Here is a 15,863-nt window from a genome sequence, read left to right as displayed (position 1 = left end):
GCTTAAGTAGTAGTAGTAGTAGTAAACCTCAGACTTAAGAAAAAAAAAACTTGCAAGACAATGGCATAATGTGCTAGTAAAATACATTGCCTACAAGCACATTATGAAATACTCACCTTGGAACAAAGACCTCCAGGGGTGACCACTGACAAGGCTTTTATCTTCAATCAGTCTTCCTTTCCGGTTCATGTGCTCTGCCTATCTGATTGGCTGAGCCGCGATTACATCACTTCCGTGCATGGAGCAGCACAGAGCTCTGAAGGGATGGCACGGGTATGCCATCCCTTCAGAGCGCATGCGCTGGTGACATCACGGTCTGCATGTGGTGAGAATATCTCCTAAACAGTGCAAGTTTAGGCGATATTCACTGTACCTACAGGTAAGCTTTACTACCACTTTAATGCACCATATGTTAACCTTACTAGGTTAGAGTGTGTTTTATGATTATTGGTCCTCTTTAACTCTTTCAGGAAGCTATATCTATTTCAGCTGTATATCTATATAAACTACTTAATTACCCACCACCACCAATAACCACTCTTGATGTGCTTTATACCTTTTTCCTTATCCTTTACCACCTCAGTGTTGCATTCCAGGATGCCATTTTAATTTAAAGTGGTTGTAAACCCAAAGGCCCCTTTCACACTGGCACAGTGCGCCAGCAGAACTGCCTGCTCGCTGATCAGGTGGATGATAGGTCCGTGTCCACTCTGCTGATGCAGGGCAGACACAGCCTGCTGTCTTCTATGGGCTTTCAGATGGAAATTAACCATCTGTCCATTTCCATCTGACTATCATCCGATCCACCGGATGGATGGGGAACGGATGTTTTTAGCAGGCAAGATCGGATCGCATGTGTCAACGGACACATGTCTTTTTGACATTCACTGGTCTACATATACCCAGTAAAGTGACTGGCCTCAGGTGATACACAGAGATAAAACAAATACTCCTAAGTAAGTTGTACCTAATTATCTGAAGCCTTCTCTTCTCTACATTTCATTCAAAGAATTATTAAAATAAAAGATTCTGAGCTGTCAGAGGAAAAAAAGAGGGCGGAGAGCTGAAATATACACTCTACAGAGCTCAGTGAGGAAAGCTGTAACAGCCGATTGAGGAAAGGGACATGGCCCCTTCACACAGCACATAGGAACAGGGCTGAGGTTGTCAATCTGCTGGAGGTCCCTTCCCTGTCACCATTTTTCTCTTGGTGTCAGCAAAACTTGTCAGAAGTAATGCATGCCGATTATAGAGAAAGGAAGCAGCAGACAGAAATTACATTTAGTGCTCGTAATTGGGACAAGTACATACTAGAAGGATATGCTTTGTTCATATTTCATGCCTATGGTTTACAACCACTTTAAGCAAACAATGTCAATAAACCTTAACATATATTTAGGACTTGCCTCTTCTTGACTTTTTGTTGGGTTAAAGGTTGTTTTCTTCTTGGCATATTCTTCAATTGCCGTGGAAATTGCTTCAAGCCAATCATCCCTTTCAGTAGCAGAACTGCAATGAAAGAAATCAATGCTTTACCTGCACATTCCATCCAACATGATCTAAATATAAAACATTTCTGCAGGAAAAAAAGACCTCACTGGTAACATTCATTCGATGCAGTAAAACTATAAATACTTAATTTAGTCAGCATCAAATGTCCTAGCAAAATACAGATACAAAAATAAAAAAGCGCAAAGGTTGTTACATTTTTAAAGTGCATAGTCACTGATAAACTATAAAAAAAAAGACGCCTAAAGCCCTGTACACAACGATCAGAATTTCCGATTGGAAAAAGTCTGGCTGATTTTTCTTTTCCATCGAAATTCCGACCGTGTGTATGCCCCCATCTGAGTTTTTCCATCAGATATTCCAAGGAATTCCATCTGAGTTTAGATAGAGAACGTGTTCTCTTTTACTCCGATGGAATTCCGATGCGAGTTTGGCCGGGTAAAAGCCTGGATCGTGTGTACGGGGGCATACAGAGGAACTAAACTTGAAGCTGTTTCCAAAAAAAGAAAGAAAGGCAGAGGGTGAAAGACAATTTACCAGTATTGCCCATGGTCTCTCTGCTGATCTTTACTATGCCTTGTTCTACACTGTCTTTGCTTGGAGGTGACCATTCTGGTAGTCAGGGCTTTGCTTCCTCCTCTTAGATCCTCCAGACAGGAGAGCAGTGAGCAGTACAGTAATGGCATCTCCAAATTTCCTAGGTCTAGCAGTTAGTCACTTTATTTTATACTGTAAAGCTATGAGGCTATTGGTATAGGGGTGTCTGAGCATCCTGACAAAACCAAGCGCACTCTTACTTTTTCAGGGGCAAATCAATACATAAGATACATTTCCTTGGCACTGCTTCGGTACAGTGAACACATTTTTCCTATACCATAGCAAATCTTCACTTTTTTAATTCTGTTCCACCTTATTGTCAATGCTTTTTGGCGGCCTTTAATTTAGTGACCAGACTTCTGACCCAGGCAAGCAGTAAAACAAACAGGAAACAAGAGTAATGAACAGTATCAGATTGTGGGAATCATAAAGGATGTTGAATCAGAATTACAAGCTGGGCTTTAACTCTTCTATAAACACAGCTTGTTAAGTTCATGATGATGATGGATGATGATATTTGCCTGTATTTTAAACTTTAAAAGAGAATGAATGTAAAGCAAGCTTCAGTTTTGACTACTTTTCATCAATAGATTTCCACCACGTGTTTAAAACAAGTGGAGTTATTCAATTGTGATGCACAATGACTGCCAATGCGATACATTTCTGTTCGGTAGAAGGCAAAAGGCCCTAAAAGTGAACCAGGAAAGATGCGAGTTCAGATTCTTTACTACATAGTGTCAGACAATGCAGTCAATTTCTATGTGAGAACAAACCTAAAAACGATTAATCTACTCTCAAGTGGTTGTTTACCATATATGAAAGGAGTAGAATACACCATCTGTCCCTGCATCATATCCACAGGTGATATTTTGCTGGTTCCTGATACACGGTCTTACACAGGCACAAGATTTTCTTTACATAAATCCTAACTCCAGCTTTCTGCCAAGTTGGTCCAAACTAAGTATTAACTTCACTTACAGATGCATCTGCTGTGAGCGCTATATGCAGTGAGGGAAAAAAGTATTCAATCCCCGATTTTGTACAGATTGACAATTATTTTGTATTTCTTCCATTTGCAAATAATCACACCAACTGTTGTCACCCTCTAACCAAGCTGCTTGGCGATGGTCTTGTAACCCATTCCAGCCTTGTGTGGGTCTACAATCTTGTTCCTGACATCCTTGGTCTTAGAAATGGTGGAGATTGGAATCTGATCAATTGCTTCTGTGGCCAGGTGTCTTTTATACAGATAACAAGCTGAGATTAGGACCACTCCCTTTGAGGCTGGGTTCACATTACTACACTACTTTCATCCTACTTTGCTCTGCTACATTGGTCCTACATTTATCCTACATTTGTCCTACATCCATCCTACTTTCATGAACAGGATACTACTTTGGTTCGACTTCAATGATATTCAATGGGCTGAAGTAGGATCAATGTAGGACCAAAAGTAGTACAGGGAGCATTTTCAAAGTCGGACCGACTTGTGTAGGACCAGTTAAGACGGCTCTCATAGGGAAACATTGATTTTCACACGTCATGCTACATGAGGCTCCCAATGTAGGACCGTTTGTCGGACAAGTGTGAACCCAGCCTAAGAGAGTGCTCTTAATCTCAGCTCATTACCTGTATATAAGACACTTGGTAACCAGAAATCTTGAAGATTGATGGGGGATAAAATACTTATTGCATTAATTAAAATGCAAATCAATTAACGAACTTCAGAAACAGAACTCCACATGAAAAGCCCTAGAATTTCATGCATAGTTCAATACCTGGCTGACAAAATGAAGGACCTCTCCACACTTTCTATGTTTAGCTCATTCTGGTAGGCCTCTTGTGTTGGTTTTCTCACCTAGAAATACAAAGTACAATGACATTTAAAAAAAAATATGTTCAATAATAAATTAACACTCTTAAACCAAACTATCAGCCTTTAGTCCAGCCATGTAATAATCAAAATCATTAAATCATCAAGTGTATCTGCCTGAAATACTCAGCATTGCAGAAATCAGAGGTTTTATGGACTAGGAGCCAATCGGAGCTCTACCACTGGAAACTGGAGGAGAGATGTTAGGCAGTTTACAGGAGGAAAAAAGCACAGGAAGAATCCAATAGAAAAAGTAAAAATCCAGCACCAGGACATCTCGACATAAAAACTGTTACTTTATTTCTTCCATTGAAACATAAAATGGATGTTCTCCTGCCTCCTTGTAACATCCTCTATGAGCTCCCAAACTTCTTCTTTTTATGCTTCACCTGTTTTTTTTTTAGGAGTGAGCATTAGTTGTGGCCATGCACACTGCTCTCTACACACTACAAATCTCATAGTTCATAATAACTAGTCCAACTCTGGAGCATTCAAGTGGTAGTGGCGGCTACGTTCTTAGTTACAGCGGTACCATAGAGAATGAACATAGTCAGCCTCTAACACAGGTGTCTCCAAAGTTTCTAAACAGGGGGCCAGTTTACTGTCCCTTGAACTTTAAGGAAGCAGGACTGTGGCCACTGGAAGTAGAAAAGGTCCCAACATCAGTGGGGAATAAACAATGTCCCATCTTTAGTGTCAGTGGGAGGAATTGTGCTCCATCATTGGTGTCATTGGGAGGAATTGTACCTCATCATTTGTGTCATTGGGCCCAGTTGTTAGTGTTATCAGGAAAAATTCTGCAACTCCGTTGGTGTTGGTGGGAGCAGTTGTGCCCCATCATTGGTGTCACTTTTACCAATTGTTGGTGTAATTGGAGGAATTGTGCCCCATCATTGGTGTGATTGGGAGGAACTGTGCCCCATCCTTGGTGTAATTGGGAGGAATTGTGCCCCGTCCTTGGTGTAATTGGGAGGAATTGTGCCCCGTCCTTGGTGTAATTGGGAGGAATTGTGCCCCGTCCTTGGTGTAATTGGGAGGAATTGTGCCCCGTCCTTGGTGTAATTGGGAGGAATTGTGCCACGCCCTTGGTGTAATTGGGAGGAATTGTGCCCCGTCCTTGGTGTAATTGGGAGGAATTGTGCCCCGTCCTTGGTGTAATTGGGAGGAATTGTGCCACGCCCTTGGTGTAATTAGAAGGAATTGTGCCCCGCCCTTGGTGTAATTGGGAGGAATTGTGCCCCGCCCTTGGTGTAATTGGGAGGAATTGTGCCCCGTCCTTGGTGTAATTGGGAGGAATTGTGCCCCGTCCTTGGTGTAATTGGGAGGAATTGTGCCCCGTCCTTGGTGTAATTGGGAGGAATTGTGCCACGCCCTTGGTGTAATTGGGAGGAATTGTGCCCCGTCCTTGGTGTAATTGTGCCCTGTCCTTGGTGTAATTGAGAGGAATTGTGCCCCATCCTTTTGGAGGAGGGCGAGAGCAGTAGAAGGTCATTTTTGACTTACAAATACAGTACATAAGTGAAAAAATAAATTAAAAAAAATTATATAATTATATATATATGTATATATTTTTTTTTTTCACTTAACAGAATTTTGTGTCACTTTAATCACCAAACTGGCTGAGCATAATTACAAATAATAATATAGTATATGTATTATGTCTTTAGCAGTTTGCCTGGATATCTACATTAAAACAGGAAGTCTAAGAATGTTGACAACATTGACAAGTGAGAAGTTCCTACCTTCATTCCAGCCAAAGAGAGCATGTTGTTAAGTTTAAACATCCCCGACTGAACTAGGGTCGTATACAGCAAGGCATCATTGAACTAAAAGGAAAAAAAGCATCAGAGTTATTGTTTATTACAAATATGTCCATTTATTTGTAACAAATATCTCACTCTTCTGATAAAATGTATGAAAACTATAAAATGTTCTAAGGCACGTGGTAATGCTAATCTTCAAGCTGTCAAGGTGACCCAGTACCTACGCCCTAAATCCTTAAACAATTAAGCAGATTCGCAGTTGTGATTTCAATCCTGATTTCCTCATACTGAAATCAGACAGCCAGGGAGCCACCATTTCCAGAAAGTCAGCAATGATAGCCCTCTCAGCAATGGTTTTCTTCAATGTGCACATATTGTGCAGCACCAAGGCTGGGTTTACACTAGTGCGATATGATATGCACCACATTGCTGTGCACATCACATGCGATGTCTGTGCAATGCAAATTTATGGCTGAAATCGCATCGCATTTGCACCATAGTGATGCAGGACCCTTTTATTGGTCCGCATTGGAATTGGATTGCATGGGTGTTTACACCCACTTGATCAGATTCCTGTACCATTTCACAATTCATACTGCGATCTGAGAACCAATTTAGGGGTGTCCTTAACTTAACATTGACACCCGCAATGGTTCTCAGATGTCAGTGTGAACCGCCTGCGATTCAGGTGCGATGCAGGAACCCACACAGGAACCGAGCCTAAAGAAAAAAAACACAAATTAAGGTCTTTTTTTTGTTTTCCATGTTCACTTTTCTACATGTATAGCCGTGAGAACATTTGCAAGTTACTAATCTTATCACCAAACTGACAGCTGGCGAAAAGTGCCCAAGGCTGCTTTTACACGACTCCATTGCAAGAGCACGGTGAAAACATATGCGTTTTTGCCACATATCCGGTGTGTTTGGCACCTGAGGATGCCAAAAATGCAACCACGGGTGCTTTTCTGATGCGTTTTTTTAAATGGTTTTGATGCATGTCAATAGGGAGATGTATTTTTTTTTTTTTTTTTTTAACGGCACCAAACATGCAGTATTCAGGACTTTTTAAAATGCAACTGACTGGTGTGAAGAGTTCCTTTAGGATTTATTTTTCTTCCACTTTTGGTAAGGAAAATGGAAGAAAAACTGATCAGTGTGATAAGGCCCTTATGGATAGATTCGCTTGTGTTCTACCCCTATCCAAAACTGACACATATAGCTAGATTCAGAAAGCCCGCCGCATCTTTGCGGCGACATAGTGTATCGTATTTACACTACGCCACCGTAAGTTGGCAAGTACTGTATTCACAAAGTACTTGCCTGCTAAGTTACAGCGGGGTAGCGTAAATGGGGTTGGCGTAAGCGCACCCAATTCAAATGAGGATGTGGGGGGCGTGTTTTATGTATATGAAGTGTGACCTGACGTGATTGCTGTTTTTTAACACCGGTGCATGCGCCGTCCGTGTACATATCCCAGTGTGCATTGCGGCTAAGTACGCCGCACGGACGTATTGGTTTTGACGTGGACGTAAATTACGTCCAGCCCTATTCACGGACGACTTACGCAAATGACGTAAAATTTTCAAATTTCGACGCGGGACCGACGGCCATACTTAACATTACTAGTCCAGCTATTTGATGGAATAACTATACGCCTGAAAATGCCTTACGTAAACGGCATATCTGTACTGCGTCGGCCGGGCCTATGTTCGTGAATCGGCGTATTTAGTGATTTACATATTCTACGCCGAACGCAATGGAAGCGCCACCTAGCGGCCAGCCTAAAAATTACACTTTAAGATATGACGCTGTAAGACACTTACGCAGCTCGTATCTTAGCCTAATTTAAGCGTATCTGGTTACCAGAATACGCTTAAATTTGCATTGGCGCAGATTCAGACTTAGTCTTTCTGAATCCACCTAATAAGCTTCTTCCATTTTGTATTTATGAAGTGTCAATAAAGGATTATCTTTGAATTCATGGAAGCCTGTACTTTGAGAAATATGTAGTCTGCCTACAGTGAGCTCTTCTTTTTAACAGTGCTAACTGCTTGGCTGTAATGTTGATCCGCTGACTTTGCAGATCAGGAGTTTGAATTTCACTTGCTGCATGCTTTACTGAGGCTGACTAAGACATCTGACATAAATGAAACCAGACACAGCCAAGCAACTAGCATTTTTGATGGCATATTTCTCTCAATACAGGAGGCACTTTTCTAAATGTAAAAAGGTACTGAAAGAGTTACATAAAACTACACAACAAGACACACTGCTTCCTGCCCTTGGTAAGCAGACGACTGCACAAATAGACGGTTATGGTCACTAGAGGTTTCCTCAAACGTGTTTGCACTAATTTGGCAACTTACCAAGAAAAACATTCGTGGCTGCATAACCTTCCGGGAAAGCTTCATCAAAGTCCCCTCTTTTAGAAAAACCTGAGCAAGCAGAATGAACAATAAAACAGTCTGTGGAACATGACCTGATTACTTACATAATATACTTCATGTACTACACCACAACGTGACAAGGGATTTGTTTACTATACAGGACATTTTCTGTAGGTGCATCACATTTAGGCTGCTTTTACACTGAGGCGCTTTGCAGGCGCTATAGCACTAAAAATAGCACCTGCAAAGCGCATTGAAAGAGCCTTTCCTTTCACTCCAATGCGATAGCGAGAGGGCTTTCACACTGGAGCGGTGCGCTGGCAGGACGGAAAAAAAAGTCCTGCTAGCTAGCCGCATCTTTGTAGCACTGTAGGAACGGTGTATACACCACTCCTAAATTGCCCCTGCCCATTGAAATCTATGGGCAGCGCTGCCAAAGCGTCGTTGCAGCGGCACTTTGCAGGTGGTTTTAATGCTTTTTCGGGCGCTAAAATTAAAAGCTAGTGGCAGAAAAGCGCCTCAAAAACTATGCAAAAATGTACTGCTGACGCCTAGCGCTGCTCAGTGTGAAAGCAGCCTAAGGCCGTGTACACACGATCGGATTTCTGATGGAATAAAATCCGATGGATTTTTTTGTCGGATATCCGATGAAGCTGACTTTTATCAGTCTTGCATGCACACTATCAGACTAAATTCCGACCGTGCCAAAACGCGGTGACGTACAACACTACGAGGGGCCGAAAAAATGAAGTTCAATGCTTCCGAGCATGCGTCAACTTGATTATGAGCATGCATGGATTTTTCTCCGATGGAGTTCCACACAGACGATCTGAATTTACTATCATTTTTTATCCTTCGGAAAAATGTAAAACATGTTCTATTTTTTTACACCGATGGAAAAAAGACAGATGGGGTCCACACATGATTGGTTTGTTCGATGAAAAAAGTCCATCGGATAAACCAATCGTGTGTACACGGCATTAGGCATCATGCACACTGGACGTTTTTACAGCTGCTGTTTTTGGCTTCAGCCAGTAAATTCTCCAGCATGTTATCCTAGGTGTCTATGCACACATAGGCTGTTAGCGTTTTTGGCTGGAAAAAAAAACCAAACTAGTGGGTTTTGAGAGGATTTTTTGAGCTGGAGAAACAATCTAACTCTGAAAAATGCGGCTATTTGACATTTATGAGAATTTTTCAGCCATAAGCTTTTGCAGGGGTATAGTTTTGCTAAAAAAAAAAAAAAAACACTAAAAAAGTGAATGCAAAAACACTGCAAAACTTGCGGTTTTAACGCAGCCTTCTACAGCTAAAGCTACTGGCTTTTTTTTATAACATCCAATGTGTATGAGGCCTAATACTGAGCAATACAGGGAAGCATAGTTTATATTGCACCAACTTATTTTCTATACATACCCTTCCAGGCTGCACAATCTCATGATGGCCATTTAAACTATACTGGATCTGCATCAGCTTTTGAAAGTTGTCCTAAAAAGAACATAGCAAATATCAACTGTAGGTGAAGAACGGTAAAATCCTCACTATGAAGAGAATTGGCAAAACAAATGCATTCTGTGCAGAAATGGATGACAATTTGGCCAGCTGTAAAAGTGTTGTAGCAGACTCTGTTGCATATTAGCCTTAGAAATCTAGGCGAGTCCTGTGCGCCCCTTTTCCTGCTGTCATGAGAAGCACACCAACTTGTTCTTATGGTTGTTGTATAAAGAGTGTCTTCCGCTGCTCATCATTAAAAGGGGTTGTAAAGGTACAATTTTTTTTTACCTAAATAGCTTCCTTTACCTTAGTGCAGTCCTCCTTCACTTACCTCATCCTTCCATTTTGCTTTTAAATGTCCTTATTTCTTCTGAGAAATCCTCACTTCCTGTTCTTCTGTCTGTAACTACACACAGTAATGCGAGGCTTTCTCCCTGGTGTGGAGAAAGCCTCTTGAGGGGGGAGGGGGCGAGCAGGAGTGTCAGGACGCTCTCTACATTGTAGATAGAGAAAGGAGCTGTGTGTTAGTGGGTGTCCTGACTCTCCTGTAGTCCAAGGGAGGGGGCGAGCATGACACTCCACACCAGGGAAAAAGCCTTGCATTATTGTGTGGAGTTCCAGACAGAAGAACAGGAAGTGAGGATTTCTCAGAAGAAATAAGGACATTTAAATGCAAAATGGAAGGATGAGGTAAGTGAAGGAGGACTGCACTAAGGTAAAGGAAGATATTTCGGAAAACAAATGTTGTACCTTTACAACCCCTTCAATCCAGAAAATGTACAACATTCCTTCATATGCACAGTAGCACCATTAGGAGCTCCCAGTGTGTAAATATGGTATGATGCGTGAACAATGGACTTCAGGATAGCATTTGAATTACACGCCTATACTGTATATGAAGGCATCCTTTAAATAGTTCATGGTAACATCTGTACTGGTTATTAAAGCAGACCTAAAGGCAAACATTTTTTTTTCATTTTGGACCGATTAAGGGAGGGTTATAACCCCCTGCTGTTTTTTTTTGCCATCTGTGCCCCATTGTCCGTTAGTCAAAACAGGAGGTTAGAGGAAATCCCAGAAAAGTGAGAGAATCCCTGGTTGTTACCAGGGTCACCAGAACTAGTGTCCACATTGGAAGATTTCCCCTCTATTGCTCTCCCGGGGACACCCCAAAATTTGGGATTTTATTTTACTTTCGGTGATGATGGTAAACAGGTCAAATAGAGAGGGTGAATCTCTTTAACAGGCCCCAGACAGCAATTAAAAGTCATAAGTGGTAGCACTGTAGAGCAGGTCTCATTTCCCGAGCCGCCCTACTGGACCTGTATCATATAGTTCATTTTCTTCAACTATATGTAATTGCAAACCATATATTGGTGTCCCAAAAGATCCACTGTATTGCTACAATGTATCAGTAGAGACGTCTATCTATCGGCTACGCGGGTAACATGTAAAATGATTGTATTGAACAAAAGTAATAATGTTTGTGCATTGGAAAATTGTACATTTTTTGAGGGGGGGAATAAAAACGTTTTAATAATAATAAAAAAAAAAGTCATAGGTGGTCTAACCCCTTTCTTTGTTATTGTCAGGGTAATGGATCAATTGTTTTATCAAAAATGACATTCATATACATTTTTGGCACCACTTACCCCTTGCTTCAAGATGTCATTGGCATGATTAGCAACCTCAGTCACGACACTCAGGGCAGCTGAAGAAGAAAGTTAAAAGGCTATCAACTCCTCCTACCAGAAACCAACAGGCATCAAAAAAATCTGCATAGTTATGTCAGGTGGGTGGTTTTTATATAATCAAGCAGATAAACTGGAATCTTAAATTAGAGAGTCAAAGTTATCCTTTCCTGGTTGCTAGCATTAAAAGCAAACTTAATTCTCCTAAATAGTATCAAATTGTGATTCCACTTAGGTGCCCCCCTCCTCCCTCTGGGTCAATTGATCGAAGCTGGGTTCACACCATTGCCAATTGCATGTGGGGGTTCTCTGCATCCAATTCGCATAGCAAGAGATTTTGACCAGCTCTCTATGGTGCCGGTTTACATATCTCCGCAGCGTGTCCGGTGCGATTTGCACAAAAACGCTGTGCGTCTTTTGGTCTGTTTCAGGTCCAAATTCGGTCTGAAATCAGACCCGAAATGGTGAACCAGGACGCACCAGACCCCTGCTGTAATCCGCATGCAGCTCATATATGAACCCAGCCTTAATTTCTTTGTACTCACAGAAATTTGGAGGAGTAAATATGTTCACCGAGATAGAATGCCCATATTGGGCCTGAATAGGTAAATATATGGGAGGGGGTGCACATTAGGGGAAGGGATGGGTAGAATCCGAGCGAAAGCTAAGAGTAGCTCCTCCTGGGTGCTCCCCCTAAACCTTTATAAATAGTTCACATAATTTTTAGTTTGGCTTTTGCGTTGTTCTTGTTTTTTAGGCTCAAATGGGTAAATAGGTGGGAGGGAGGGTGAAAAGGGGGGTATGGATATGGGAGCAAGGTGTAGGAAGGGTAGAATCAGGGAGGTAGCTATGAGTAGCTTCCCCTGGTTCTTCCTCCTAAATAAGTATAAATATATATATTTATAATTTTTTTTGGTTTGGCTCTGGTTTTGTTGTAGTTTTTTGGGGGCTTTTGGTTATTTTTTTTCCCCATCTTTCCCACTAACATAGGAAGCAGTGGGTGACTGGAGGAACCTGGGGATCGGGGACTAGGCGAAGTGGCCAGGTAGACCCTAGACCAGTGATGGCGAACCTTGGCACCCCAGATGTTTTGGAACTACATTTCCCATGATGTGCAACTACACTGCAGAGTGCATGACCATCATGGAAAATGTAGTTCCAAAACATCTGGGGTGCCAAGGCTTGCCATCACTGCCTTAAACTATAGTTGGGAGGAAGATCAGAAAGGGTACCTACTCTTTGAAGAAGGTTTCCCCTACTTCTCCCTGGTTTCTTGCCTCTTTTTTTGGTGAAGAATGTGATATATATGGATGTAAAGCTATGCTCCAAGGAGATACACCTTGTATTTTATATCTATTACACGTTTGTAACTATTTATATATTGTGGCGTATGTGAAACCTTTATGGTTTTGTTTTCTCGCTTATTTCAGGAATATTATTATCTGTGTTTTTTGATGGTCTTGTATTGTTATGTCCTTTTTGATTGAATAAAGATAATTGAAACACTTAGGCCTTGTACACACGGTCGGACCAAACCGATGAGACTGGTCCGTCGGTCCGTTTTCATCGGTTCACCTCTGAAGTGGCCTGACGGCCTGATGTGTGTACACACCGTCAGTCCAAAATCCGATCGGGTCAGAACGCGGTGACGTAAAACACACGACGTGCTGAATAAAACGAAGTTCAATGCTTCTAAGCATGCGTCGACTTGATTCTGAGCATGCACAGGTTTTGAACCAATGCTTTTCTGTACTAACCATCGGTTTGGTCCGATGGGGCAGCGGTCATCGGTTCGGTTTTGAAGCATGTTTAGAAATTTTGGACCGAAGGAAACCAGACCGATGGCCTGTACACACGGTCAGTTTGGTCCGATGAAAATGAACTTCGGTTCATTCTCATCGGACCAAACCGACCGTGTGTACGGGGCCTTAGGAGGCTTTATTTTTATATTCACAAGGAACGCATTCAAACAAGATCACTGAAAGCCGACAGTTGGACCCTAACAACATGCAAATAACGGGTCTGTTGTATCTTACCATAAAGCTCTACAAAAGAAAAAAACAACAGCATTTCTTCAAGCCTCAAATAGCTGTCACAGACCATAAAGGACGTGATGTTCCCATACAACCACAAGACCGGCTTTTAATAACCCCTATTACAAAAATGCACGTAATATTTCATAAATGTGCTGGTGAGTTTACCTTGTGTGTCACTGTAGTCTGATGATTCTTCTGAAAGGTTCTTTAGATAATCTGTAGAGGAAAAATGCACAGAAAATAAATAAAATAGTGGTCTTAGAATGAACAATGGCAATTTAATAATGCTAAACGGAATAAAGGGGAGATATATACAGGGAGCATGGTGTAATCTCAAGTATGTACCTCCCTATACACAAATTATATGTACAGAAATACTCCTAATTAGGACTTTATCGCTACCCATTCATCTCGCCAAACACCAGGCTAAAATATTTTACATTATTTTACTGCAAATTCCTTAAAGTGGTGGTTCACCCAAAAAAAAAAAAAAAATTAAATTACATCTAGCAGAGCCAGCATACTAAGGACATTACATTTTGGCATTTTTTTTTTCTCGGTACATATCTTTATATCCTGATGTTGTCCAGGGCTTCTGGGTTCCGATGACTGCAGGACTGGGCGTTCCTATCCTTCCGTTCGATGATTGACATCTTGTGAAACAGGTGACCTGTCGCACAACGCGCGTCACCAGATTTCCTGGAAATAGCTGAGCTGCGAGTCGGCAATATACGGCGCCTGCGCAGTCAGTTCTACACGGCGGGCGCTGGCGCCGTATAGTGCCGACTCGCAGCTCGGCTATTTCCGTAAATCTGGTGACGCGCGTTGTGCGACAGGTCACCTGTTTCACAAGACGTCAATCATCGAACGGAAGGATAGGAACGCCCAGTCCCGCAGTCATCGGAACCCTGAGGCTAGGATAGGAACGCCCAGTCCCGCAGTCATCGGAACCCTGAGGCTAGGATAGGAACGCCCAGTACCGGAGTCATCAGAACACAGAAGCCCTGGACAAAATCCGGATATAAAGGTAAGTACAGAGCAAAAAAAAAAAAAAAACCTGCTGAAATAAAATGAAATGTCGTTACTATTGTACTATTAATGTAAAAAAAATGTTTTTAGGGTGAACCTCCACTTTAAAAGAGACATCCACATATAAAAAAAATACAATTGTTCAAAAAGAACATCCAATAGGTGCGGTCCATCAGCTGGGCTTTGTTTCTTTGGAATGATCTGTTCCCCCAGATAAAGAATACATGATAGAGCTCAAAATAAAATAATGTCATGAATGTTACAATCTTGTTGATAATTCTGGGTGGAAAGTGGATATATTTATATAGGAGAAAATTATGTAAACTACAATATGCCTGATTTCATTTGATTTGATGAGTGGAAATCACTTTTAATTGTTTTATAGTAAAAGGGATTAGTGTTTTATGGGATAAAATAACCAGTACCAATTGGGGATAGTTAGGGATGTAGAGATATTTTATAACAGATTTTGGACTTATCAATAATTTTTTACATACAATTAGCCAGATTCAGATATCCGTGCCTAACGTTACGCTACGCCGCCATAAGTTAGAGAGGCAAGTGCTGTATTCACAAAGCACTTGCGTCCTAAGTTACGGCGGCGTAGCGTAAATGTGCGGCCTAAGCGCGCCCAATTCAAATTGTGAAGAGGTGGGCGTGTTTTATGCTAATGAATCGTGACCCGACGTGATTGACGTTTTTAGCGAGCGGCGCAAGCGCCGTCCGTGGACATATCCCAGTGCGCATGCTCCAAATTACGCCGCAAAGACTTATTTGTTTTGACATCTACGTAAATATGCCCAGCCCCATTCACGGACGACTTACGCAAACGACGTAAAATTTTTAAAATTCGACGCGGTTCCGACGTCCATACTTAACATTGGCTGCGCCATCTTTTTGGTGGAATATCTTTAGGCCTGTAAACGCCTTACGTAAACCGCGTATCTTTACTGCAACGGGCAAGCGTACGTTCGTGAATAGGCGTATCTCACTGATTTACGCATTCTAGGCGTAAATCAGCGTATAGACCCCTAGCGGCCGGCCTAAATAGACAGCTAAGATACGACGGCATAGGAGACTTACGCCGGTCGTATCTTAGCTAGATTTAAGTGTATCTCAATTTGAGAATACACTTAAAGTTACGACGGCGTATCTACCGATACGCCGACGTAACTCTCTCTGAATCTGGCTAAATATTTCTAAAGTCCGCAAACATTAAATCGCTGCCCATACAAGTATTAGGCCCCGTGCAAGCGGCGCCATTTAGCTGCAGTCTGTCTCTCCTGGGGTTTTAGAGTGTCTGGGAGGGACGGCAGCAGTGTCCAGTCCTGCCTGCAGCCTGGAAAAGTCTATGGCAGGTTTCAGCTGGATGCTGTACCAAGTGGTACCCATGTTTAGGACCTTATGCATTCAGGGACGAGTGCCCTGAGTACCAGTCTTTAAAACTGATCACATGGGGCCATGAACGCAGTTACCACTCAGTA

At 41.9% G+C, this 15,863-nt stretch overlaps 1 protein-coding gene across 1 annotated transcript in view; it reads right to left on the bottom strand.

Annotated features, from left to right (window-relative positions):
* The window catches only part of FGD6 (FYVE, RhoGEF and PH domain containing 6), a 158,854-nt gene that overhangs the window by 12,363 nt on the left and 130,628 nt on the right, over nucleotides 1-15,863 (bottom strand). Inside the window, exons 9-15 of the mRNA XM_040344117.1 lie at nucleotides 13,516-13,566; nucleotides 11,276-11,334; nucleotides 9,546-9,617; nucleotides 8,109-8,177; nucleotides 5,722-5,805; nucleotides 3,885-3,964; nucleotides 1,407-1,509 (exon numbers count right to left, since the gene is read on the bottom strand). Coding sequence (XP_040200051.1) covers nucleotides 1,407-1,509; nucleotides 3,885-3,964; nucleotides 5,722-5,805; nucleotides 8,109-8,177; nucleotides 9,546-9,617; nucleotides 11,276-11,334; nucleotides 13,516-13,566 — 518 coding nt within the window. The remainder of the gene's footprint in view (nucleotides 1-1,406; nucleotides 1,510-3,884; nucleotides 3,965-5,721; nucleotides 5,806-8,108; nucleotides 8,178-9,545; nucleotides 9,618-11,275; nucleotides 11,335-13,515; nucleotides 13,567-15,863) is intronic.

The sequence above is a fragment of the Rana temporaria genome, chromosome 3, assembly GCF_905171775.1.
Source record: "Rana temporaria chromosome 3, aRanTem1.1, whole genome shotgun sequence".
NCBI classification, from domain to species: domain Eukaryota; kingdom Metazoa; phylum Chordata; class Amphibia; order Anura; family Ranidae; genus Rana; species Rana temporaria.
Note: the sequence above shows the minus strand (reverse complement) of the source record. Positions and strands in the feature narration are given on the sequence as shown.